Source organism: Aptenodytes patagonicus, chromosome 14 (assembly GCF_965638725.1).
Source record: "Aptenodytes patagonicus chromosome 14, bAptPat1.pri.cur, whole genome shotgun sequence".
NCBI classification, from domain to species: domain Eukaryota; kingdom Metazoa; phylum Chordata; class Aves; order Sphenisciformes; family Spheniscidae; genus Aptenodytes; species Aptenodytes patagonicus.
The window spans coordinates 1,381,116-1,404,481 of NC_134962.1; the positions used below are offsets into that span (position 1 = coordinate 1,381,116).

The 23,366-nt window shown below is 68.3% G+C and overlaps 3 protein-coding genes across 5 annotated transcripts; all 3 read right to left on the reverse strand.

Moving 5' to 3' along the window:
* Positions 1 to 2,847: 2,847 nt before the first annotated feature.
* Positions 2,848 to 4,552, reverse strand: SRXN1 (sulfiredoxin 1). Its single transcript, XM_076351676.1, has 3 exons — positions 4,244 to 4,552; positions 3,833 to 4,082; positions 2,848 to 3,206 (listed from the first exon to the last, which is right to left on the reverse strand). The coding sequence occupies exons 1-2, from the start codon at positions 4,502 to 4,504 to the stop codon at positions 3,879 to 3,881; spliced, it is 465 nt and encodes a 154-aa protein (XP_076207791.1). The 5' UTR covers positions 4,505 to 4,552; the 3' UTR covers positions 2,848 to 3,206; positions 3,833 to 3,878.
* A 1,535-nt stretch (positions 4,553 to 6,087) lies between these two features.
* SCRT2 (scratch family transcriptional repressor 2) lies at positions 6,088 to 11,347 on the reverse strand. Its single transcript, XM_076351768.1, has 2 exons — positions 11,224 to 11,347; positions 6,088 to 8,882 (listed from the first exon to the last, which is right to left on the reverse strand). Exons 1-2 carry the CDS (start codon positions 11,345 to 11,347, stop codon positions 8,176 to 8,178), a joined length of 831 nt encoding a protein of 276 aa, XP_076207883.1. The 3' UTR covers positions 6,088 to 8,175.
* Positions 11,348 to 15,138: 3,791 nt separating this feature from the next.
* SLC52A3 (solute carrier family 52 member 3) lies at positions 15,139 to 18,250 on the reverse strand. 3 transcript variants are annotated; one of them, XM_076351764.1, is made up of 4 exons: positions 18,163 to 18,250; positions 16,099 to 17,169; positions 15,710 to 15,833; positions 15,139 to 15,574 (listed from the first exon to the last, which is right to left on the reverse strand). In XM_076351764.1, the coding sequence occupies exons 2-4, from the start codon at positions 17,124 to 17,126 to the stop codon at positions 15,362 to 15,364; spliced, it is 1,365 nt and encodes a 454-aa protein (XP_076207879.1). In that variant the 5' UTR covers positions 17,127 to 17,169; positions 18,163 to 18,250; the 3' UTR covers positions 15,139 to 15,361. The 3 variants fall into 3 exon arrangements, with proteins under 3 accessions (XP_076207879.1, XP_076207880.1, XP_076207878.1); XM_076351765.1 differs by lacking the exon at positions 18,163 to 18,250 and adding an exon at positions 17,815 to 17,853; XM_076351763.1 differs by lacking the exon at positions 18,163 to 18,250 and adding an exon at positions 17,624 to 17,735.
* Between the last annotated feature and the right edge of the window lie 5,116 nt (positions 18,251 to 23,366).

Genomic DNA, 23,366 nt, shown 5'->3' on the forward strand with positions numbered 1-23,366 from the left:
GGGGTGGTAGCCATTGCCCCAGCCCAACCCGCCAGGCACCCTCCAGGTGCAGGCTGGCGAGTGGGGGGGCATCCCTGGGATCGGGGTGCTGGGCACCCCGAGGGCTGGGTCCTGCCTCCGCTGGTGGGGAAATGCCCCCTGCCCCCCTCTCCGGGGAGTGTTTATCTGCGAGGTGATACTTAAGTGTAAGAAAATAAACAGGGAGCAGATGGGCCGGGGGGCCGGGGCAGCCCCCAGCCTCGCGGGGCCGCTCTGGCCCTGCTGGGAAAACACCGCTGCTGGCGAGGCAAATGGATTCCAGACCCACGGCAACGCGGCACATGTGGCCGCCAGGATGCCGGGCCTGACCCTGCTGAGCCCCGGCGAAGCAGCGCCGGACTGACCTGACCTGTCCCATCTCACCCCATCCCATCATATCACATCCCATCCCATTCCATCCCATTCCATCCCATCCTGTCCCATCCCATCCCGTCCCATCCTGTCCCATCCCACCGAGACCCCCGAGGGCGCTGCCTGGCCCTGCTCACCCACAGCCCCCGACCAGCCCCCCCCGGCGCAGGGGGATGTCTGGGACTGGCCCCTCTGCCCGCGGCTCCCCAATTTCTGGGCAGTTCAGGCCAGCGAGGCTGCAGCCCCACAGAGCTGCCCCGTCACAGACGTGCTCGGGGAGCTATGCCCTGGCCGGGCGGGCACATTCAGCATCCGAGTCCAGCTGCTTCGCGCCTGGCTCTGAGCCCAGCCGGGGCCAGGGTCTCGTCCAAGGGGTGGCTGTCCCTGCTTGCCAACACAGGGACACCAGGGCCGGCAAACCTGGGAGCCCCCCTGGGTGCGGAGGAACAGCGAAACGGGCTCAAGGGGATGGGGCGTTGTGAAACCTTTTGGGGAGCAGGAGCATTTCCCCATGAGAGCAGCCCCTGCCCTGCGAGAGGTCTCTGCCTGACCCCCCCAGGGTCGGGGCTGCAGCAGGGTGTCCCGGTGGGTCCCTAGGGCAGTGTGGGGAGCCCCAGGTCCCCTCTGCCTGCCGGGCTGTACCTGCGGGCCAGGGCCGCTGGTCTGGAAGGCATTACACGCCTGTCGTGTAGGGAAGTCTGTCCCAGTTCCGGAGCCGGGATCCCCCCCTACCCAGCCCAGGCTGGGGGGGAGCCCACAAAGCCCCTTTGTTCCTGTCCTGGAACGAATGGATTGGAGGCAGCCGGGATCGGCTGTCAGCCGGCGACACCAGAGACCCCATGGGTCAGGCAGAGGGAAGGGGGACAGGTGGAGGGATGGAGAGACGGATGGACAGAGCCGATGCAGAGACTGCTGGCCCTGGCGAGACCCACTCCTGTGCCAGCCGGGGGGTTGCAGCACCGGCAGCACTGGCTGGGGGCTGGGGACCGGCTCACGCTGCCCACACCGTGCCAGCCCCAGGGATGTGCCGGTCAGCCCCGGAGATGCTCACACAGCCCCTTGGCCTCAGCGGCCAGTCCTGGCTCCCGGCCAGTGCCACTGTGCCCTGGGAGGGGCATTGTGGGACACCCGCGGGGCTGGCATGGATGTCCTGGCACTGTTTGCAGGGGATGGGAAGCTGGAAGAGTGGATCCTGCAGCGGGTCCTCCAGCTGGAAGAAGCCCCCACAGGGTGCAGGGAGAGGGGGTTGCAGGATCCGGGCAGCCTCGGTTCATCCCCACTCGTGGCGGCCCAGCTCTGCCGAGCTGCCTTACACCCGGGGAGAAGGTGCGAGCAGAGCCCACAGGAGATGCCTGGCCTTGGGGGCACAGCCCAGGGTCTGGGCAAAAACCAGTCCCTGCCGTTTGAGGGCACCCTGGCCATGTCCTGTGCTGCCGCAGGAGCTGCCACACTCCCTTTTTCTCCCCCTGCTCTTTAACAAGAGGAAACTTTTTAGCACGCCACAATTCTTCTGAGAAATTTATGGCCCATCAGGGAGCCGTGGACCAGGGCTGCTCTCTCCGTGAACGCTTGCAGGGCTTCCTCCCGGTGGAGACCGGCTTTGATGTGGCACATGCAGCTCTGCCGCAGTGGAGTCTCCCTCTGGCCCCTTCCCTCGCAGAGGCGAGGGAAGGGGCCAGAGGGAGGCTCCGGCGCAGCAGCCCCCAGCTCACCCTGCCCTTCCTCCCCATCATCTCCTGCGGAAACGCCGCACTGGCAGGCAGCGGCAAAGTGTGCCCCGACCGGCGGGCAGCGCTGCCAGATCCCGCCGTGCATGCTGCCCTGCAGAGCTGGTGCCCAGGGAGGCCATGCCCTCCTTCCAGGCCCCCTCCCCAGCCCGTTTCTGCCCTGGGAGGACAGGATCCGTCCGGGGAGGAGCGTGGCCAAAGGGGCAGAGCAAGGGCAGAAGTGTCCGACCACGGTTCCTGTCCCAGTCCTGCTGCTGACTCACAGCGCGGTGGGGTGAGTCAGTGGCCTTTTCCCTCCCTGGACCGAGGTTCCTGGCTCAGAGGGATGCCGAGATGCCCGGGGGATGCTCGGGGCGGTTTTTCCAGCCTGCATGTGGGGTGAAGACGTGGCGTTTGCAGAAGTGACAGCATCCCGGCATGGTGGGACTGCATGTGCTCCCACAGCTGGGCCAGAGCCGACCCTGACTTCGGCTGTGTGCCAGCATGGTCTGGCAGAGCATCCGTCCCCCAGCACAGCATTCATCCCCAGCACTGCAGCCATCCCCTCGCAGAGCATCCATCCCCCATCAAAGCGTCTGTCCCTTTGCAAGGCATCCATCCCCTGACAAAGCATCTGTCCCGTGTGCCCGCAGCCACCGCTCTCGCAGGTGCCAGGCCTCCATGCCATACCGTGCCATGCCACCGCATACCTGCTCCCCAGCCTCCCCCGGTACCAGGCCCCAGAGCCGTAGGGGTTTCATCGCCTTTATTCCAGGTGCAGAAGCGGGTGTCCCCACCACCCCATTCCAGAGACACTCCCACAGAAAAGGGGATCGCGGGATGTGTCCAGGGATGGGGGCAGGCGGTTTCGGGGCAGGCACAGCCTGGGATCCTCCTGGGCCAAGCACAGGGTGAGCCCAGAGTTGCTGGAGAGGAGACCTGGGGACTGGCTGTGCTCGGTTCGGCTGTGCTCGGTTCAGCTGTGCCTCCTCCCGGTTCCGCTGTGTCCCGGTTCGGCTGTGCTCCGGTACGGCTTGTGCTCCGGTTTGCCTGTGTCCCAGTTTGCCCGTGTCCCCTCCTGGTTCGGCTGTGCCCTGGAAGGGCTGTGACCTGGCCCAGTTCCAGCGTGCTCCGCTTCAGCCCATCCCGGTTCAGCCCATCCCGGTTGAGCCATGCCCCGGTTCAGCCCCTCCCGCCCCGGTTCGGCCCGTCCCGATCGAGCCGTGCCCCGGTTCAGCCCGTCCCGTCCCGGTTCGGCTCGGCCCGGCCCGGTCGAGCCGTGCCCCGGTTCGGCCCCTCCCGCTCCGGTTCGGCCCGTCCCGATCGAGCCGTGCCCCGGTTCAGCCCGTCCCGTCCCGGTTCGGCCCGTCCCGATCGAGCCGTGCCCCGGTTCGGCCCCTCCCGTCCCGGTTCGGCCCGGCCCGGTCGAGCCGTGCCCCGGTTCGGCCCGGCCCGGCCCGGTCCGGCCCGGTCCGGCCCGGTCCCCCCCGTCCCGGTCCCCGCGGCCGCTCGGGGCGGCGCAGCGCGGCACAATAGCGCCACCTGCCGGCCCCGCCGCGCCGCCCCGCCCCGGGCTCCTCCCGGCGCCAGCGAGACCCTGACCCCGACCCGGCCGGAGGGGCGCGGGGAGACCCCAGCCCCGCAGGGACCCCGGGGATCCCCCCAGGGCCGGGGGACCCTGACCGGAGGGTCACGGGGACCCAGGATCAGGCCCAGCTCAGCCCACGGGGACCCACCGGGACGGGAGGCTGCGGGGGGCCGTGCATCCTCCGGGGCGTCGGGCTAGCGCAGGCAGGGCGTGGAGGAGCCCAGGTAGGTGCGGAGGTCGCTGAGGGTGGACGGGATGATCTTGGCGGGGATGGTCTCCCGGTTGAGCGCCCTGTGGGCGGCGAAGCGGTGGCAGCCCCCGAAGGAGTAGAAGTAATCCCCGCCCTGGCTGCCCTTGATCCAGAGCACGTCGATGGGGGGCACCCGCTCGGGATCCCTCTGGGAAGAGAGAGACCCCCGAGAGCAACGCCCGCCCCGGCGCCCCCCGACCCGCCTGTGCCGGGGCCTCGGTGCTGCGAGCTTCCCCGGCAGTGCCCCCCCCCCCAGGGTGGCACGGGTCGGTGCGGGGGGCGGCTGCCCCAAACACCCCGTGAGCTCACCTGCAGGGTCTCCACCAGGCTCTGCACCTTGCCCGGCTCCAGCTCCGCGGGGATGGGCCGGATGAGGACGCGCACGGGCACGTTGTGCACGGCCGAGATGTGCCGCGTGTGGATGCTCCGGTCCCCGGCCTCCGCCATGGTTGCCGCCGGCAGCCGGCCTCGTCCTTCCTCCTGCCCGCCCGGCCGAGCCCGCCGCTCCGCCCCGAGCAGCGCAGCGCCCAGCCGGGCCCCTCTGCTTCCTCCCGGGCCGGCCGTCGCCATCGTCACGGCCACCGCCCCGCCGTTTTGCGGAGTCACAGTGAAGGGGCAGGACAGGCAGGGCCGGGCTGCCGGGACCGGTGCCAGCGCCCGGCTGGCCTGCTGCCCGCTCCTCGCTGCCCCGGCGAGGCTGTGGTGGGGGCTGCCCTCGGCTCCCCGTCCGAGCAGGGCACCCCTTGGCACGCAGCGGCGGAGCTCCCGCCGAGGCTGCTGGGTATGCTGGGGGTCCCCCGTCCTGCCCCCCGCCCCGGGGCTGTCCGGGTGTCCCTGCTCCCGCCTGGCCGTGCTGGGGCTCTAAGGATCTGTGTGCGGCGTCTCAGCCGGGAGCTGGGACGTGCCCCCCGCCCGCCCGGCCATGCCAGGACCGGGTCCCCACCCCAGAGCCCCCTCCCTGCTGCGCTGACGCCCGCAGGGTCACTGGCGAGGAAGAGGTGGCGTGAAACAGCCCCAGAGCTGAGCGGCGAAGCACGGATGCTCTGCGGCCAGGCAGACACCGCGGTGCTCCAGCCCCGAATCTTTCTAGGTCATTTCTCCAGACCAGCGTCCCAAATGGCGGAGAGGCTCCCAGCAAGAACTGGGTCTCCCGCCCCACCGGCTGCCAGAACCGGGACAGCCTGGATCCGTAGCGGGGCCGTGGCACTGGCAGACGGCTGCTCCCAGCCCCCTTGCCCTGGCTCCCGTGGGGCATGGAGGGTCCCCAGCCCCAGTGCTGACTCAGAAACACGCAGGGTGACTCACTGCCCCGTGAGAGGGCTGGTGATGGTGACGGTCGGGGATGGGCTTGCGAGGCTCCGGGATGATCTTTCTGTAGGATGAATCCGGTGATGACTTTGCAGGTGAATTATTGCACTCTCACCTGCGGTGTAGCACCGATGTCACCAGGAGCGCAAGGCTCAGCGAGGGCTTTGCTGGTGAGCTGGAGGCCGAAAATAATTTGCCTTCCCTCTTTGGCATCCATCTGTGGGGAAGGAAGGCAGCAAGAGGGGAGGGGGGCAGAAGCGCCTGGCTGCCCCCGGGAGCGGGGGCTCTGCCAGGCTGTTCCCACTGCTTCTGACCTGTGCCTGCACGGGCAGGAGTGGATGCGAACGTGACGGCAGCTGAAATAAAATCGGCTCACCGAACCCTTTTCGTCCGGCGCGGCCGAGCCCCAGGGGTGAAGCTGGGGGTGCGAGAGCATCGCTGGGCATCCCCCGGGCTGCCCGCCAGGAATTCACATGGTGCTTTACTTCCAGGTCAATGCTCTGCTGCTGCTCGCAGCCTCCCTGGCACTTTTGCAGGTGGGGTGGCATTACAAACCCACCGCTCGCCACGGCAGGGGGTTGTCTGGCTGCTGCCCACCGGCTGCCAGGGCTGGCAAGGCAAAGTGGGCAGCGCTGGATGCTCCGGGTGCATCAGCCGCCCCCATCCCGGCTGGCTGCCGAGGCATCTCCACCCCTTGTTTTGGGGCAGATGTTTTCTCCGTGATGCTCCCGCCCCAGGGCTGCCCAGGGCACCACGGGACGGGCAGGCTGGCAGCTGGCTTCCCCTGTCCGGTGCTCGCGTGCCACCACCCGCCACCACCTGTACAAATCTCCCGAGACACACGGTTAGTGGCAGAAATCCCTTTTATATCCCTGAATTGCGTTACAAGTAATACTGCGGGCGGCCGGTTCTCAGTAGACTTGTCTTACTGGGGGCTGTCGAGTACAAAACCTGGCAGAAAAAAATCTATCATGCACGGAAAATTATTGCTGTAGTATCTGCTATTTACAGTATAGACAGGGGCAGAGGCGTGGCGCTCCGTGCCTGCTTGGCCGAGGGACGCGGTGCTGCCGCGGAAAGGCGCCGGCATCGCGGGGAAAGCCTGAACCACTGCGTCCTCGCTGGTGGGGTGCCTGCATGGCCGGGGCGATGCTCTTCCCCTGTGTGGGGGTGCAGGTGCGTGGCCACCATGCCACGGCGGCAAGGACCGTGACAGGGATGTCCCCGGGAGGCGTCGAGCCCGTGAGCCACGGCCGTGCCAGCACGTGGGGAGCACACGGGTGCCAAGGTGGCGGGAGGAAGACGGTGCAGGGAGGAAGACGGTGCAGGAAGACAGTGTCGGGGTACGCGAGTGCGGCCCCACGGGGTGCTGGGCTGAACCCCGAAGGTGGCGGGGACCGACACGGGGTGATGGGGCCATGGCAGCTCGTGGCCCGAGGTAGGAAGCGGAGGCGCGGGTCGGGCCCCGCTCTGTGATGCCGCGCGCGCAGCGCTCGCTCCGGGGCCAGTGCGGGGATGCTCCGCCGGGAGGTTGCATAGAATGGCTGGGTTGTCCCCGCTGGGCTGGCACGGAGCAGGGAGCAGAGCAGGAGCCTGCGGCAGTGAGGAAGACGAAGGAGAAGGGCTTTGCCTTTAGGGGAGGCTTGCAGGGCATGGAGCCCAGGCTGCTGAGCCAGCTCGTGCCCTCCTGCCTCCGTGCCCACCTCACGGTCCACTCTCGGGGTCCTGTCCCCATCCGTGTCACTGCGGCTGTGTCCTGGGCACGGCGGCTCTGCTGCAGCTCTGCCACCTCCTGCAAGCCGGCACTAGCACGGCCCTGCCAGTCTTGGCAAATAAATAGTGAAAAGCGTAAGTTATAAATAATATAAATAAGAACATTTAAATAGACTCACCCAAACTTTACGGCTATACTGACCCCCTCCTCCTGAGCGCAGGCGGAGGGTGATGGCAAGGGGGCTGGGAGCTGGCCGGGGAGGGGTCTGGGCAGAGGATGGGGGTGTGTGGGGGGCGGCTGGGGTTTCGGTGCTGCCCCAGGGCTAGGTCTCCAGCCCAGCCACCAGCATGGCCGTTTGCACGGCGAGGGGGGGCTGCACCTGCCCCGGGGGGGGGCTGCTCGCCAGCCCATCACCATGGTGGGGGCCAGTCTTGCTTGGCTGAGCTGGGAGCCAGGAGCCGACAGGGCACGTGTCCCGTGGGTCTCTGCTGGGAGCCCCTCACTCTTCCCCTGACTCCGGGGCTGCGGGGCCACAGTGCCAGGGTGAGCACCGTGCCACGGGGCCATGTCCCACAGGACCGTGCCGGGCAGGGGGCCATTGGGGTGCCTCAGGGCCCGGGCGGTGGGACCCCAGCCTCCGAGGGCGACTGACAGCCCTGCCCTCCCATCAGCCACACCATCCGTCAGTCCCACCGAGCCGTCAGTCATACTGGCCCATGGTCCCATCTGAGTTAGGGTCAAGGTGAGGTTTTGCTCCTGGGGGGAGCAGAAAATTGTCTTTTCTCCCCCGGGATCCCCCGGGAGGAGAAGCAGCAGCTCTAAATAAATAATAGTAATAAATTAAATAAATAGAGGTGAAAGTCACAAGCTGGGGGAGGAAAGTCTCTCCTGGGTCTGGAAGAGGTCCCCAGGCGAGTCCCCCGCAGAGAGACCTGCCTGGCTGCGGGGGGGCTCGGGGACCCGCGGGCAAGGAACCGGGTCCTGCTGCAGGCCCGGCCAGATCCGGCCCTTCCCAGGGAGCGCTGGGGCACCCTCCTCCCAGGTGGGGAGTGAGTCTGCAGGGATGTGTCCTCCAGCCACGGCGCAGCCACAAACCGGCTGGCTGCAGCTGCAGGAGTGCTGGCGCGGGGACCGGGACCGGGACCGGGACCGGGACCGGGATGGGGATAGGGATGGGGATGGGGATTAGGATGGGGATGTGCCACAGTGGGCTGGGGGGCTAGTTCCCTATTGCACAGCTGTGTTCGGAGCCCTTGAAGCAGGCGGACTCGTAGTGCTTGTTGAGGTACGACTTGAGGGCAAAGGTCTTCTCGCACTGCTTGCACTTGTAGTGCTTGAAGGCGGAGTGGGTCTGCATGTGGGCGCGCAGGTTGGAGCGGTCGGCGAAGGCTTTCCCGCAGTGGGAGCAGCCGAAGGGCTTCTCCCCGGTGTGAGACCGCATGTGGCCCTGCAGCAGCCAGGGCCGGCTGAAGGCTTTGCCGCACACGTCGCACTTGTGCTTGAGGTTGTGGGTGAGGACGTGCATGGCCAGGGCGGGCATGGAGACGTAAGCCTTGCCACAGGTGGGGCATTTCCTCGCCATCTTGCTGTCCAGGCTGCGGTGGGTCTGCTTGTGCCGGCTGAGGTTGGAGGAGGTGGCGTAGGTCTTGCCGCACTCAGGGCAGGAGTGGCGGTGGCTGCCGCGGCGCTGGCTCTCGCTGCGCCGGCGTGACCGCCCGTCTGTGATGAAGAAGGCGTCCATGGAGTAGCTGTCCGTCACCGCCGCCTCCCCATTGAAGTAGCGGGCGGAAAAGCTGGACTGGGGGCTCTCGGGGTCGCTGTACTCCTCGTGGCTGGGTGCGTAGGCTGGGTCCGGCGGTGGCGGTGGCAGACCCTGCTTCTTGTCGGTGTCATAGCCGGCTGGCGCCAGGCAGTGCTGGAGGTACCCTGTGGGGACGACACAGCTGGGTGACCGTCCCTCCGGGCCAGCCCCACTGGGGACGGGGGAAAGCCATGAGCCAAAAACACCCATTGGGGGTGCAGAATCGGGGCTGTCCCCCCTGCACCAGTCCCTGTCCCCACTCAGCTGCCCCTGAGCACTGGAGCTGCCTTGTCTGCAGAGGGGCTGAGTCTGCCCAAGCTCCTGTCTGCATCTGCTGGCAGGATGGGTCCCACCCCCTGGGGCTGCCCTAGGTGGGAGCCGGGGATGGGGCTGTGGGACGTCCAGCTGTGCCTGCCCGGGTCCTGCACCGCTGCCCCGGCTGCAGGCAGCCCCCGGGGGCCATTAGCCGCCAGACAGCTGTCAGTGCCGAGAGCCTCATTGTTCACCGGGGCAGCCGCCAGTAATGAGCTCTACTCCATCCACCTCCTCGCCTCCAGAAACCCGGGGCAGACAGGGCGAGGGGAAAGAGGCAGCGCAAAGGGCTGGGAATGGCCCCCTGCCTCCCCCCGTCCCCCGCAGGGGCTATTCCCCGGGCATGGGGCAGCACCTGGAGGCCAGCAGCACTGGGGCCCTGGACTCCCACCAGGGAAAGGGACCCACAGCTCCCCAGGCACAGAGTGGGGCTCGGGTGCTACTCCAGTAGTGTCACCCCCGTGTGACATTGGTGCAGGTCTGCTCGTGGCCCAGCTCTGGGTAAGGGACTCCTGACCCGTGGCGGAGTGGGCACCACGTGGGCATCCCCGTCCCCCCGTGCTGGCACACGAAGGTCACCATGGGAGGAGCAGCGCAGCCCTCTCCCTGCCAGGCTAGCGGCCAGTGACCCTGTGGGACATGCTGCCGCCCTGGGTCTCCCAAACCAGTCCCAGTGGTCTCCTGCCTCGTGCACGCTGGCCCTTGCCAGCCACTTCAGAGGACACATCCCTGCTGTTGGTGACAGCGGGGGCTGTTGGGGGCCTGGGGTCGGTGCACGGCCAGGCTCACCCGTGCATGCCAGTGGGGCAGTGTGGACACCCCACCCCAGCTGCGGCCGAGCATCCCCTAAATCCAGGCCCCCCCCACCCATGGGACCCCCTGTCCCCCTGTCCTGCTGACCCTACGTGGGGCGAGCGCCTGCTGCCGTTTGTCCCATGGGAGGCTGGGGGTGTCTGCGGTGGGGAGGGGCCCGCGTGGTGGGGGCAGAGCTTGCCCCCCCCCCGTCCCCCCGCGCTGTGCTGACAAGCACGGTCGCGCGGGCTGTGCAGAAAGCGCTCTGCTCAGCAATTTCTCACGATGCCTCTGAGCATGCAGCAAGGTTATTTCCAGGAGAGCAGCGTCGGCAGCTTCTGCCCAGCTGCAGCACATCCCTCCCCCATCGGCTCTTGGCTCCCGATGGAGGGGGGGGAAGCAGAGGACCCCCCGGGCCTCGCACCCCTGCCCCCAGCAGGGAAAGCCCACCAAAGGCGGGGGAGCAGCGAGCAGTAGAAATGGGGGGACAAGCAACGCAGTGGTCGGGCAGTCTTGGCTTGTGCGTGGCTGGATCAGGCCCACCCCCGCACCCAGCTCAGCCTCCCGGTCCCCGAGCAGCCAGGACCCTCCAGCCCACGGCTCGGGACAGACCCCCCCGGCCCCCTTTTCCAGGGCAGGTCCTCGGGCCGCCCCGTCGGGGGGTCTCTGCCAAACCCGGGTGACTCCCGGAGTCCGCCTCGGTGTCCCCCGGCAGGACGGGGCTCCGGGGACCCCGGCCACCCCCAGCCTAGCTCTTCGCACCTCTCCCAGCCTTGCGGGGAGGGGGTTGCCCCCCGCCTCTCCCCCGCCTGCTCCCCGTGCCCCGGGGAGGCGACGGCCCCCACCGCGCCGCCGGGGGGGCTCGGGGCACCGCTGCGAACAATGAAACCCGCAGGCACGGCGAGGCTCCCGCTCCCCCCGCCGCCCCCCCCCCCCCCCCCCCCGCCTGCCCCCGCAGCACGGCTGCTTCGTGCCTCCCCAAAACTTGTCGTGGGAAGGAGCCGGCGTCGCTGCACCCCGGGCGTGGGGGGAGCGGGTCGGGCCGGGGCAGCGTGGGCTGCCCACGGGGGCTGCCGCTGTCACGCAGGGGATGTTTCCCCAAGGACCAACTTCGGCAGGGGCCGGTGGCCCCGGAGCGGGGGACAAGGCGAAGAGGGACGACCCCCCCCAGCCCCCCCGCCGCCCCGCTGCACCCCCCGCACGACGCCCCGCTGCGGGACACAACGCCGGGGACCCCCGCCCCGTCCTGCCCCGCGTCCCCCCCGCCCCCCCCCCCCCGCCCGGGCTCCCCCGGTGCCCCGCCGGGCGCACACACAATAGCGGCGGGGGGGCCCCCCCCGGAGCCCCCGGCCCCGCACTCACCATCGCCGGCGGCGGGGCCGGGCAGCGCGTAGGGGGGCTCCAGGGGGGCGTAGGGGGGCGCGGGGGCCCCGGCGGCCGGGAACGCCTCCGCCTTCAGCTTCTTCACCAGGAAGGAGCGGGGCATGGCGGGGCCGGGCCGGCGCCCTCAGCACTGGACAGCTCCGGTACCGGCACCGCTACCGGCCCCGGCACCGGCCCCCGCCCCGCCCCGGCCCCGCGCTGCGCCCGGCGCTCCGGCCCCGGCTGTGCGGGCGGCGAGGCGCGGGGAGCCGAGTGCGAGGGGCGGGGAGGCAGGCAGGCAGCAGGGCGGCGAGGAGGAGGAGGAGGAGGTGGAGAAGGAGGGGAGGAGGAGGAGGAGGAGGAGGGGGAGGAAGACAGGCGGCTGGGGGGGGGGGGGAGGGGGCCGCTCCACCCGGCCTCGACCGGAGCCCCCCCGGAGCCCCCCGAGCCGCCGGCAGCGCCGGGCGCCCCGGGCATCACGGCAGTGTGGGGTCCCCGGTCCCTCCCCCCGGTTCCCCCCCTCCCGGCCACGGACAATGGGGACACGCGGGGACGGGGGGGGGGGGACGGGGGGTGGGACACACCACTGCCTCCCACCGCCTTTGTCTCCCTGCCGCCAGCCCCCAGGGCCTGCGAAGGACGGGGCTGCAGGGCGGGGGTCCCCATCCCTGTCCCTGTTTCTTGTCCCTTTCTCCTGTCCCTATCCTTGCTCCCTGTTCCTATCTCTGTTCTCTGTCCCCATTCCTGTCCCTCTTCCCTGTCCTCATCTCTGTCCCCTGTCCCTTCCCACTGACCACTTTCCCTTTCCCTTATCCCTTCCCCTGTCCCTTGTTCTCTGTACCCGTCCCTGTCCCCTCTTCCCTGCCCTCATCCCTGTCCCACCTCTGTCCTGTCCCCATCCCTGACCACTGTCCCTTCCCCCCCTCCCCATTCCTCTTCCCTGTCCCTTTTCCCACCTTCTCTCCCTTTCCCATGTCCCGGTCCCCATCCCTGTCCCTGGTGAAGCGCCGTGACCTTCGCAGCCCACAACAATAGCAGGGCTCGTGGCAGTGCATTGTTCCCTCCCAGAGCCCCCACCCCCCCCGCCTCCCCTCGCCGGCGCTCCGCTGCCGCCCTCCCCGGAGCAGGATGAGGCCCCAGTCCCGCAGGCAGGTGGTGGCTCTCCCTGGGCCTGTGCCGGCCCGGGGGCTGGCGGGTGACACCGGGACCTGGCTGGCAGCAGGCCCTGCCCTCCCTGAGCCCGAGCCCTGTGCTACATCGAGAGCGTTGCAGCACTTAACTAAGGACGGTCCCTCATCTGTCACTGCAGGCAGAGCGCTGGCATGGCTGGCACAGGGCAGCCCTGGGCACCCCCGGCCTCGGGAGGCACCAGCCCCTTTGGCCGGGCATGTGGCATTTGGCCTGGGGGCCAAAAGCAGCACCCCCGCAGGCAGCACCCTGGGCCTGCCTGCTCACAGCCGTGTCTGCTCCTTCAGCCGTGCTCAGAGCCGGGGCTGGGGCCACCCCTGCATCGCACCGCATCGGGCCAGTGTGCCCCTGCTCACTGCTTTGTGTGGCACCCCACAGCCCAGGGCATCCCACGGCCCAGGGCATCCCACGGCCCAGGACATCCCACGTCCCACAGCATCCCACAGCCCAGGGCATCCCGTAGCCCACAGCATCCCACATCCCACAGCATCCCAGAGCCTACAGCATCCCACATCCCACAGCATCCCACATCCCACAGCATCCTAGACCCCACGGCACCCTAGACATCCCACAGCATCCCACAGCCCAGGGCACCCCGCAGCCCACCCCGCCAGGCCTGCTCGCAGGGCTGGGGGTCCCGGGGCTGCTCCCCACGTGGGCTGGGGTCTCGCCTCCTCCCTCCTGCAGCGCTCGGCTGAGGCTCGCAGGCAGCGACACGAGTCCCATCTGGCCCCGCAGCACAGCCCCTGACGTCAGGGCTCTGCCAAGTTCAAGGTCACCTCTCCCGGAGGGCCGCGTCCCCAGGGGGATGTCGCCTGCCGGGCTGCTCCTGGCGTCCCCCCCATGCACCGGGCTCCCGGCCTCCGCTCCCTGATTTATTTATCCACGCGTGTGCCGTTTCTCTCCTTGAAGGCACGTTTGCGGAACGGACGATTACTTACGCCCTAGTTGGGCCGGGCCTGCCTGCCTGCCCGCCCGCCCGCCCGCTGCCCTGGGATTTTGTCTCTCTCCAGGCTGTGGTGTAATAAGGGAGGTAATTAAGTGTAAAAGACAGGGGGAGAGAGGGCTGAGAGAGGGGGAATAGGAACCCGGCTCCTTTCAGAGGCAGGGGACTGAGATAATGTATGTTAATAACCTGCAATCAGTCCTGCCGAGCTGTGCTAATATTGCTGACTGCAGCGGCTGGGCCCCCCCAAACCTGCCCCCGCCGCGGTGGGGAGGGACGGGAGCGCAAGAAGAAAGGCTCAGCCTTTCTCCTCCGCTGCGGCCTGGCGAGGGCTGAATTCGTGCCTTCCTGAGCAGCTGTATGGAAATAATTCCCATTGGAGGCGATTGTTTCCCCCGCAAGAGGGAGGGGGCGGCGGGCGTCCGGTGGGCGAGGGTCTTTTGGAGGCTCCCAAGGGCAGGAGTACCCTCTCGGGGGGCAGGGGGAGAGGGGCTGGGTCCCCGCTTCAGCTTCCAGTCTCCCCGCAAGGGTCATGGGACACATCCCACTCCCGGGATGAGACGAGCCCCCCCACGGTGCCCCCACACCTCCCACTGGTCCTCAGCCCTGCTTCCTGCCCCTCGTCCCCCGCGGGGCCGGATCCTGGACGCGTGGTGCTGTGGGGTCAGCCAGGAGCTGCTGGGGCGGGGGGGGGGGGGATGCCCAGTGGTGGCAGGGGGCAGAGCCCGCTGCCCTCACTCCTGCCCTCTCTGCTGCCTTGGCTGCCGGCTCGGGGGGCTGCCAGCCATTAGCTATTCCAGCCGCGTCCTTCCCGGAGGCGGCCGGGCCGCAGCCGGAGCCCCGAAGTGGCTCCAATCCGTGGCTTTGAGGCACGACAGGCGCGGGTCTGGCGCTGCTGCCGGCTCTGGGAGCAGATTGCCAGACAAAGGGCCGGGGACAAAGGCCCGGCTGCCTCATGCCCCGGGGAAGGGGCGCAGGCGCTTGCGGTGCGTGGGTGTCGGCCCAGCCTGGGGGCTGTCGCTGCCCCCCGACCCCCCCTCCCCGTGCCTGCCATGCCCCGGTGCCCACCCGGCCCCCCCCACCCTGGTTGGCATGGCTGGGGTGCAGTTGGGTACCAGGTGGCACAGTGCTGGCACTGCTCCCACGCCACCCCCCCGACTGGTGCTGTGCCCGGCACCTCTCTGGGCACGGGGCTGTGCTACGGCCCCTCTCTGGCTCTGCACCCCCAGCACTGCCCGTCTCGGGGTGCAGTGGGGCTGGGATGGGGTGCAGTGGGGCACAGGGCTACGAGGAGGGAGCAGAAAGCATGGACGGGGCCACAGCAGAGGATGGCAAACACCGGGCAGATCCCCCCAGTCCCACCGTGCCTCAGTTTCCCCAGCTGCTATTTGGGCCCTTGTAAAAGCCCCCTGCCCCGCGTCCCCCCCACGGTCCCTCTCCCCACGACCAGGGCAGGGCAGGCTCCAGCACAGCCCTGCCCAAGCTGCCTTTGTCCCCGCTCCCCGCAGCTGGCTGCAAACCCACCGTCCCGGGGGCAGCTGCCGCCTCCGCCACAGCACGGGGCTGGGAACAGCGCTGGTGCCGCCAGACGCAGCTGGGGCTGTGCCCACCCGCGGGGTCCTGGGGGGGCTTTGGGGCTCGATGCCAAATGGCGCCAGACCCCCCAGGGGAAGGGACAGTACGTGGCCCCAGCCAAGCGGTACCCAGGCAGGAGGCACCGGCACAGGCAGCCCCTCCCTGCCCGCCGGCATGGGGTGGCACGGGCAGCAGGGAGGCCGAAGGCTGAGCAAACACCTTCTATTGCTTTGAACGCGACAGGGACGCCCCGTGCCCGGGCTGGGGACAAAGCCATGGAGCTGCTCCCGCCCGAGGACCTGGCAGAGCCCGGCGGGGAGACGTGCCCGCAGCCCCCCGGTCCCAGCGCTGCTTTCCCGGCCCCCCAGACCTCACTCGTTTTGGGGGTGCGTGCTGGCAAGAGGGGCTGTCCAGGGGTGCCTGTCCCACTCACAGTGGGCACTGCAGGCTGCAGTAGTCGGCAGATTTGAAGAAGCTGTAGATGTTGACAAGGGGAAACATGAGCAGGGCCCCAAGGAGGGAGCCCAGCTGCTCCACCGCCCCGTACCACACCAGCGCGCTGCGGCTGTGGCTCCGCAGGATCACCCCAGCCATCACCTTCACGTAGGAGAGCGTCCCGGTGAAGAGCACCCAGGAGAGGACCTGGCGGCGCAGGGGGAGAGAGCAGTCAGCGGGACCGGGGGGTTCTCCACCGTGGGGCCAGGGGACATGGTGGCAAGGACAGAGCAGGGGGTGGCCCCAGAGACCTCCCCGGGCAAGAGGGACCCCGTGACTTACAATGATGGCATCGCCCCACTGGGACTGCTGGAGGAGTGGGCAGGGGCTCATCACTGCGATGGCCATGTTGTAGGTGCCAAAGCCCGTCCCTGCCATGGTGAGGGTGCCCAGCAGGGCCAGGGACCTGCAAGAGACACGCGGGTGACACCAGGGAGTACTGCCAGCCCGGCCCTGGCGAGCAGCACAGACCCACGGCACAGGCTGACTGGCTCCATGCCGACCCCATCCTCCTTTCCCAGGGCATCTCTGCTGCCAAGGCACCGGCACCCTGTGGACCCTCTCCCACCTGGTGCCTTCTCCCCCCCACCCCATTGCAAAGCGGGGGTCATTCCTGGGGCAGAAGCCCCTGGGGTGCACCCCGCCGCAGCCCCCTGTGCCCTGCTACCCACCTGCTGGGCAGGACCATGGCCACGATGCAGGCGAGGGGGTTGGCCATGGAGCTGAGCGTGGCCGCGAGGTGGTAGGCGGTGTTGCCGTAGGGCAGGCAGGAGTAGGACTGCACGGACGGCAGGACCCCGTTCGTCAGAGCGCTCACCCAAGCGATGAGGAGGTAGATGAAGGTGAGCTTGGCCGGGGGGCAGGACACCTTCTCCGGCAGGATGTCCCCAGGCCCCTTGGCATCCTTCGGGCACGGGCAGCCCCTGCTCAGCCGCGAGCTAGCTTCCTCTTTGGGGATTTGGTCAAATGAGCTCAGCATGATGCTGCTGGGAAACAGCTGCTGCTGGGAGAGCTCCCACACCTTGGGCTGCCTGGCGAGGAAGAAGAAGGCCAGCAAGCAGGCCAGCATCATTACAGTCATGAGGAGGAAGAAGAAGAAGGTGGAGAAATTGGCTGGGAGGTAGCGGGTCTCCAGCTGGAAGACAGTGCTCTCCACGGTCTTGTTGCCGATGGTGATGTTGACCACGTGGGTAACATTGGCACAGCTGGAGATGCCGGAGCCCTGGCCCAGGGCGATGAGAGCGGGGATCAGCCCGCTGAGCCCTTCGCCTATGAAGAAGGTGGTCAGGTATTGGGGCTGCAGCTGCATCATGAAGGGCAGGAAGGTGACAGAGGAGGTGCAGTCCACCAGGGCCAGGAAGAAGGTGAGGAGCAGGAAGGCGGTGCTGTGGGGCCTCCCAGCGATGGGGGATGTGTAGTTCCAGAAGAAGGCCAGAAGCAAGCAGGCCACGACACCCACAGACACAACCATGTAGATAATGGCCACCTCCTTCAGCAAGCCGGGCCGAAAGCGGTGCATGAGGGTGATGAAAAGCGGCCCCACGTTGGCCATCTGGATGATGATGGTGATGTAGGAGGGCAGGTCCCATTGCTCCGGCAGCACCGTCACCAGCAGCGGCAGCTCGACCCACAGCCCGTTGATGGCCACCCAGGAGCCCGTGCCGAAGATGCAGGCAAGGAGGTGGGTCAGCAGTGCCATTGCTCAGGGCTGGGTGCCTGGGCCCGAGGGCAACGCTGCCGCACTGCAGGGAGAGGCTTCGATCAGCAGTGGGGTGAGACTCGACCCCCCCGGACCCCGACCCTGGCCCTCCCACAACCGCTGCCTGCGTCCCCCCTTCTGCAGGCAGGCAGGCAGGCAGATGGGCACAGCGGCTCCTCTCCCACACGCCACGGGGGTGCGGGACTCGCAGAGCAGCACGGCCTCCCCACGGCCTAGCCCGGCCCCCCTTTGCCCCCTTCAAGCCCTGGGGACCCCCCTGCTCCCCGCGGGCAATGACGCCGCGCCCGCCTGCACTGGGTGCGGGACCCGCTCGGCTCCGCCTGGGTCCCGTCCCAGAGAGCTGGGGCTCGGCAGCACCAGGCGCAGTGCCGGGACGGGACCTGGCAGGGCATCGAACCTGCCCCAGCTCACGGCGCAGCACGGCACAGCCTGGCACGGCACGGCTCAGCCTGGTACGGGGTGAAGATGGCTCTCACCTGGGGGCTGAGAGGCCTGGGCAGCTGCTTTGCTGGGAATGTAGGCCTCGTACCTCCCACCGCATCCGCAGGGCAGGGCAAAGCAGCGCCCGTCTCCTCCCAGCCGGGTCCCGTGAGATCCCGGCAGGCTCCGGCGGCCACGGGGAGAAGGGCCCCTGCAGCCCCCCCTGCAAACCAGCCTTGGCTCATACCAGCGAGCTGAGTCAGCCAGGATCCAGCCACATCCCCTGCCAGCCCTGGGCACCGGCTCCCGTCCCACTCCAGGGAAGGAGGATCCCCACAGCCCGTGTCCCCGCATCCCCGTGCCCCCGCAGTCCGGCAGAGCCCGGCTCCAGCCCTCTGCCGCAGCGCTGAGCCCGGCGGAGGAAACCCACGTCTCCCGGGGCTGAGCCTGGCGAGTGCAACAACCCACTCATGGCTCCGGCCCCGTGGGGAGGCGTCGGGGACGCCGGTACCGAGCAGGAGCCAGGAAGGAAGAGCGCTCCCGGTCTGACCGGTTCCTCAGGAATCCCTGGGGCATCTCCCAAGGGGGAACTCACTGCGCTTTGGGGAACCGGCAGCAGCACGCGGGCGGGAGCGAGTCCTGGCTGCCGGGGCAGTGACGTGATGTGGGCGCGTCACCACCTCCGGATGCAGACGGGTGATGACCTGGCCCCGCTCTGCTCCTTGTCCTGGTCCCAGCTGGCAGACCCCCGGGGTCGGGGGTGGCCGGGGGAACCCCGCAGCCTCCCGCCACGTGCTCAGCAGCGGGGTCCGAAGCTGCGTTTCAGGGCGCCTGTCCTGGGTGGGCGGGTCCTGGCAGGTCCCAGGGGGGACACGTGAGCTGCGAGGATGGTCGGCTGCCGGCACAGGGTGTGATGAGATAAAAGCAATAAGAAAGCATAAGGAAAAATTCTGAAGTCCTTGGAGGGATGAGCGGCGGGTCCCACTCCCGAGGGGACCCTCATGGCTGGAGGGAGGAGTGCCTGGGGGCCAGAGGGACCAGCTCCGGTCTCAGCAGCCCCCCCCCACGGGGCAGGTCAGGGGCTGGGGTCAGCCTGGGCACGGGGGCACGGCCAGAGGGGGCAGGGGCTCAGGACAACCACCGGCTCGTGCCTCCCCTCCCAGTGGGTCCCCAGTTTTCTCCAGGGGGGTGCAGCGCTGGCTGCGGGGTCCCGCTCCCCTCTCCCCGCCACCAAGCCCAGCTCGTCCCGTGCAGCCTGACCCTGGGCGCCGGGTGGGGCCTTTCAGCTCCAAACTGTCGCGGTGGCCAAAGTCCAACTGTGCCATCTCCAGTTTCTGGCCACCTCCTGCCCTCTCCCTGCCAGCCCGGGGACAGCCCCGCCCCTGCCCTGCCCGAGGGGCCACCGTTGCCCTCCGTCCCCACGTACCGCCGGCAGCAGGGACAGCCCCATGCCTGCTGCCTGCCTGGCCATGGCATGGGGTGCTTGCCGCTGCGTTGCTGCTGGCCCGGTGCGCCCCGGCTTGGCCTGGTGCCGGTGATTATTCTTGGCGGTGTCCTGGACTTTGCACTTGTCCCCAGCTGAACTGTGTCCCACCTATTTCAGGCTGCTTCTTGCAGGTGTGAATGTCACCCCGTGACGGTGCCTGTCCCCACCGTCGATCTCTGCAGGGTCATGGGCTGGGCTGGGGCCCTCAGGGACCCGCGGGTGTAACGGCTGTCCCACCTCAGATGCACTGCGGGGCCGGACATCTTTGACCCCATGTCCAGCGAGATGGGACCAGCCGATCAGCCAAGTCGTGAGCCAGCGGATGAGCCACTTGCACCGGCCGGGAGGTGACACAGGTGCGGAGACAGAGGCAAGATCACCCCCAGCAGCACAAACCCCCCCCCATCTGTCCCAGCATCCACCGCCCCGGGATGCCTCACGGCGGCTCTTCCCCCAGCACCCACCGGGTGTCGCTGGGAGAGCGAGCTGCAGCCCTGCAAAACCTGGGGCTGCCTTCTCCAGTGGCCTGCCTGCCCTGCCTGCCTGCCTGCCTGCCCGCCTGCCCTGCCTGCGCCTGTCCCTCTGGGGGGCTGCAGCCGGCCCCTGCACCCTGCCCTGCTCCTGGATCCATCCTTGCCCCAACCACGGGGTTGCAGTGGGGACAAGGGTGTCCCCTGTGCCCCTGGGGCTGCAGGGACGGTGCTGGCACAGCTGGGTGCCCGCGGGGGGGCACGGTTTTAGGTGCTTGTCGTGGTTTAACCCCAGCAGGCAGCTCAGCACCACCCGGCCGCTCTCTCGCCCCCGCCACAGTGGGATGGGGGAGAGAATGGGAAGGGTAAAAGGGAGAAAACTGGTGGGTTAAGATAAAGACAGTTTCACCGGGAAAGCAAAAGCTGCGTGCGCAAGCAAAGCAAAATCAGGCATTCCTTCACTGCTGCCCATGGCAGGCTGGTGTTCTGCCATCCCCAGGACAGCAGGGCTCCAGCACGCCTAACGGTGACTCGGGAAGGCAAATGCCATCACTCCGAATGCCCCCCCTTCCTTCTTCTTCCCCGGCTTTTATTGCTGAGCACAACATCATATGGTCTGGGATATCCCCTGGTCAGTGGGGTCCCATCTGTGCCCCCTCCCAGCTCCTCGTGCACCCCCAGCCCGCTTGCTGGCGGGGCGGTGTAAGAAGCAGAAAAGGCCTTGACACTGTGCAAGCACTGCTCAGCGATAACTAAAACATCCCTGGGTTATCAGCACTGTTTTCAGCACAGATCCAAAACAGTCCCATACCAGCTCCTATGGAGAAAATTAACTCTATCCCAGCCAAAACCAGTACAGGTGCCCAGGGGGACCTGGGGGGGGGGGAGCAGGTCCAAGATGCTGGGAGAAACCAGGTGCAGGGGGCTCGGGCTAGCCCTGGGGCAGCTGAGGTTCCCGTGTGTCCATGGGGATGGGGACGGGGGGGGGACAGGGAGGGGACGGCGGTTGTCCTGTGTTTAATTTGGCAGCACAAAGGAGCAGCGCATCCGGCGGTGAGACCCTTCCCAAGGGTGAATGGCTGTGGTGCAGGGGCAGGGGAGCCCGAGGGGGTGCTGGGTGCGGGACCCCCACGCCGCCACTTCATGGTCCTCACCCAAATCCGCCCGACAAGTGCTGCCTGCCTGCGCAGCGCGAGACGGCTGTGCCTCCTCCGCCCCCTCCCCGTGCTGCAGCTGAGCCCCGGCCCCCCGGCCCCTTGCCCCTCCGCACCCCCAGCAGATGCGAGCAAAGGCCCCAGAGGCAGATGGCAACATTTGGTAGCCGAGCGGTCCCCGGCTGCGGGACTTTACCGGGCTCTGGTAACCGGCCTGCCGGGAAGCCCCCTCCCTGCCCGGCCAGGGCTGGGGACCCATCCCCAACCACAGCCAGTGCGGGGCAGGGTGTGCAGCGAGGCTCCCCAGGGTGGGCACGCTGCCCATGCCACGCGGTGCCCGGATGGTGGGAGGGCATGGGGGGATTGGCAGCCCGCAGGAGCAGGGGTCCGTCCTCGAGCTCAGCCCCGGCAAGAGCCATCCCCTAATATCTGCTTTCAGCTGAGAGCAGTGGGGACGGTCTTCTTGGGCAGGGGAAGGCTGCTGCTCCATTGCTGGGGGACAAGGGGGACCCCCCCACCCCAGGGACCACCGGCCGCCCCAGGCGAGTGGGTATGACCCCCCAGACTTGGGTGCGGGGACCCGCTGGCAGGTCACAGCCGCTGGCCCCTGGCAGCCCCCCAGCTCCATTTGCATTTCATTTCCATGTGAAAGGAGCAGGTCAAGTTGAAAGTTGAAAGGCTGGTGGGGGGCAGCCGGGAAGGGGCTGCTGCCGGAGGTGAGACCCTGACAAAAGGGCCGGATCCCCAGGGCCCGGCGCTCGCCTGGCCACGGGCTGCGGCCCCGGCCCTGCTGGCAGCCGCCATCTGCGGGTCCATGCCGCCCCGCACCACCGCCACCGTGCAGACAAAGGCCTCACGCCCGGCATGTCCCCATCTGTCACCTCCCCGGCTCCTGGCCCGGAGCTGCCGCCTGCGGAGACGTGTGGGGAGAGCCGGGTGTGGGCAGCATCCTTCCCTCTGCCCACGGGCAGCGGGGAGCAAGGTGATGCTGGGCCCAGCGAGAGCTTCCCCATCGAGTCCCCAAGTCCCTTGGAAAGCTGCCCCTGCCTGGCAGAGCTGCTCTGCAGAGCCCACAGCTGGGGAAACTGAGGCAGGAGCAGGCGGTGGCTTTTCCGAGGTCCAGGTACATGGTGCAGGGATGATTCCCCTACTGCAAAGCTGGGCACAGCCTCGGCATGGGAAGGGGCTGTAATTAAACACCAGGAATTAGCACGCGCCAAGATGAGGGGGGGTGGGGGGGCTCCCGGCTCTGGGAGTGCCTCTGCCTGGGGCTGCCCAAGCCGTGCCGAGCCCTGGCCTCACTGCTCCACAGGTGCTGCCGGGCACCTGCAGCCGCCTCCACCCAGCACTTCCAGGGATGATTTGGCCTCAGATTTGGTTTTTTGCTTGTTGGCGGCTGCATTTTGCTCCCGGGAGCTCCTCGAAGCGACACGAGGGGGGGGCCCAGCCCCGAGCCTCTGTGGGAGGTGAGAGCGGAGCCACTGCCAGCACCCGCCTGTCCCTCTGTTTCCAAACACCATTCGTCCGTCCCTGCCCTGTCCCTGTGTCCCCGGGGCAGCGGCAGAGGTGCTGAGCTGGGTGCTGGGGGAGCGCTCCCGTGGTGGGCTGCCCTCCAGAAACACGTCCCAGGGTGCTCCCGAGGAGGGTGAGGCTCCGGGGCGCTGCCTGGCTCCAACGCCCCGCTCCAAAAGTACCCGGCTGCCCAGACATGCCCGGGCAGCTGCCTGCAGCCGGCTGCCTGCACCCCGCGCACGCTTGGCAGCTGTGGGGGTATGCAGCCTGGCTGGGCAGGCGCCTGCAGGCCCTGCCCTCACCTGCCGCACCAGGCAGCGTTCTTCCAGCCAAGCTCGTCGTGCGGATCCACCTTTGCCATTGCCCAAGCGCGGGGCAGCCCTCTGGCAGTTTTCTGTGTGCTTTGCTCGGCTCTTGTCCCTCCGCCAGCTCCTTGTCTTGCTTCCATGAGCAGTTTGAAAAATGCACGGCTGCAATCGAGCTCCGTGCTGCATGGGCCAAGCGCTCGGCCGCTCCACGCGGAGCTGGACCTCACTGCGGGATCTGCCCCTCCCGTGGGACAGGCAGCCCCCGGACCTGCCCCGGGGCTGGGTTCAGGCCAGCAGGTCCACGTGGCCGCAGGTTTGGTGGTCCTGCTCCGGTCCGTCACTTCCCTTTGTGCCATCTGGGTTATTTTGCTGTATGCTGAACTTCATTGCGGAGGGTTGCAGCCGGGTGCATGGGGAAACAAGGCGAGTTTTCCAAATCAGAGCAGGCCCTGCCGGCTGCCTGTGCTGGCGGCACATGGGGAGCCAGGCGGCAGCTCCCTGCCCGCGGGAGGGCTGGGAATTTTCCCGTCTCCCCAAAGCCCCAGCGGGGCACCAGACCCCTCTGCCCGCAGTGCGCAGGGGACGTCCAGGGGCATTTTGGCTTTGGCGGTGTGAGCATCTCAGGCTGTGCATTCGCGCTGCCTGGCCGGCACTGCGGGCTGGATCAGCACCCATGCCGGGACGTCACTGGTTGCAGTCATGCTGCGTGACACAGCCTGGCGTGGAGGAATGCCCCATGGTTTTAATCCCATGTGAGCACTGAGCTGCCTTGGAGGGCGTCCTCACCCGGCGCTGACTCAGCGGGAGCAGCCGTGGCACGGAGCCGCTCCAGCGCCCTGCCAGCTGCCATCCTGCGGGGAGAAGGGGAG

Bases quoted from the DNA above. Each gene is read 5' to 3' on its own strand.
- SCRT2 (XM_076351768.1), bottom strand. From the start codon at position 11,347: ATGCCCCGCTCCTTCCTGGTGAAGAAGCTGAAGGCGGAGGCGTTCCCG. The intron at 8,883-11,223 runs GTGAGTGCGGGG...TCGTCCCCACAG, and splicing joins CGGCCCCGCCGCCGGCGATG to GGTACCTCCAGCACTGCCTG.
- SLC52A3 (XM_076351764.1), bottom strand. From the start codon at position 17,126: ATGGCACTGCTGACCCACCTCCTTGCCTGCATCTTCGGCACGGGCTCC. The intron at 15,834-16,098 runs GTGGGTAGCAGG...TGTCTCTTGCAG, and splicing joins GCCATGGTCCTGCCCAGCAG to GTCCCTGGCCCTGCTGGGCA. The intron at 15,575-15,709 runs GTAAGTCACGGG...CTGCGCCGCCAG, and splicing joins AGTGGGGCGATGCCATCATT to GTCCTCTCCTGGGTGCTCTT.
- SRXN1 (XM_076351676.1), bottom strand. From the start codon at position 4,504: ATGGCGACGGCCGGCCCGGGAGGAAGCAGAGGGGCCCGGCTGGGCGCT. The intron at 4,083-4,243 runs GTGAGCTCACGG...CTCTCTTCCCAG, and splicing joins GCCTGGTGGAGACCCTGCAG to AGGGATCCCGAGCGGGTGCC.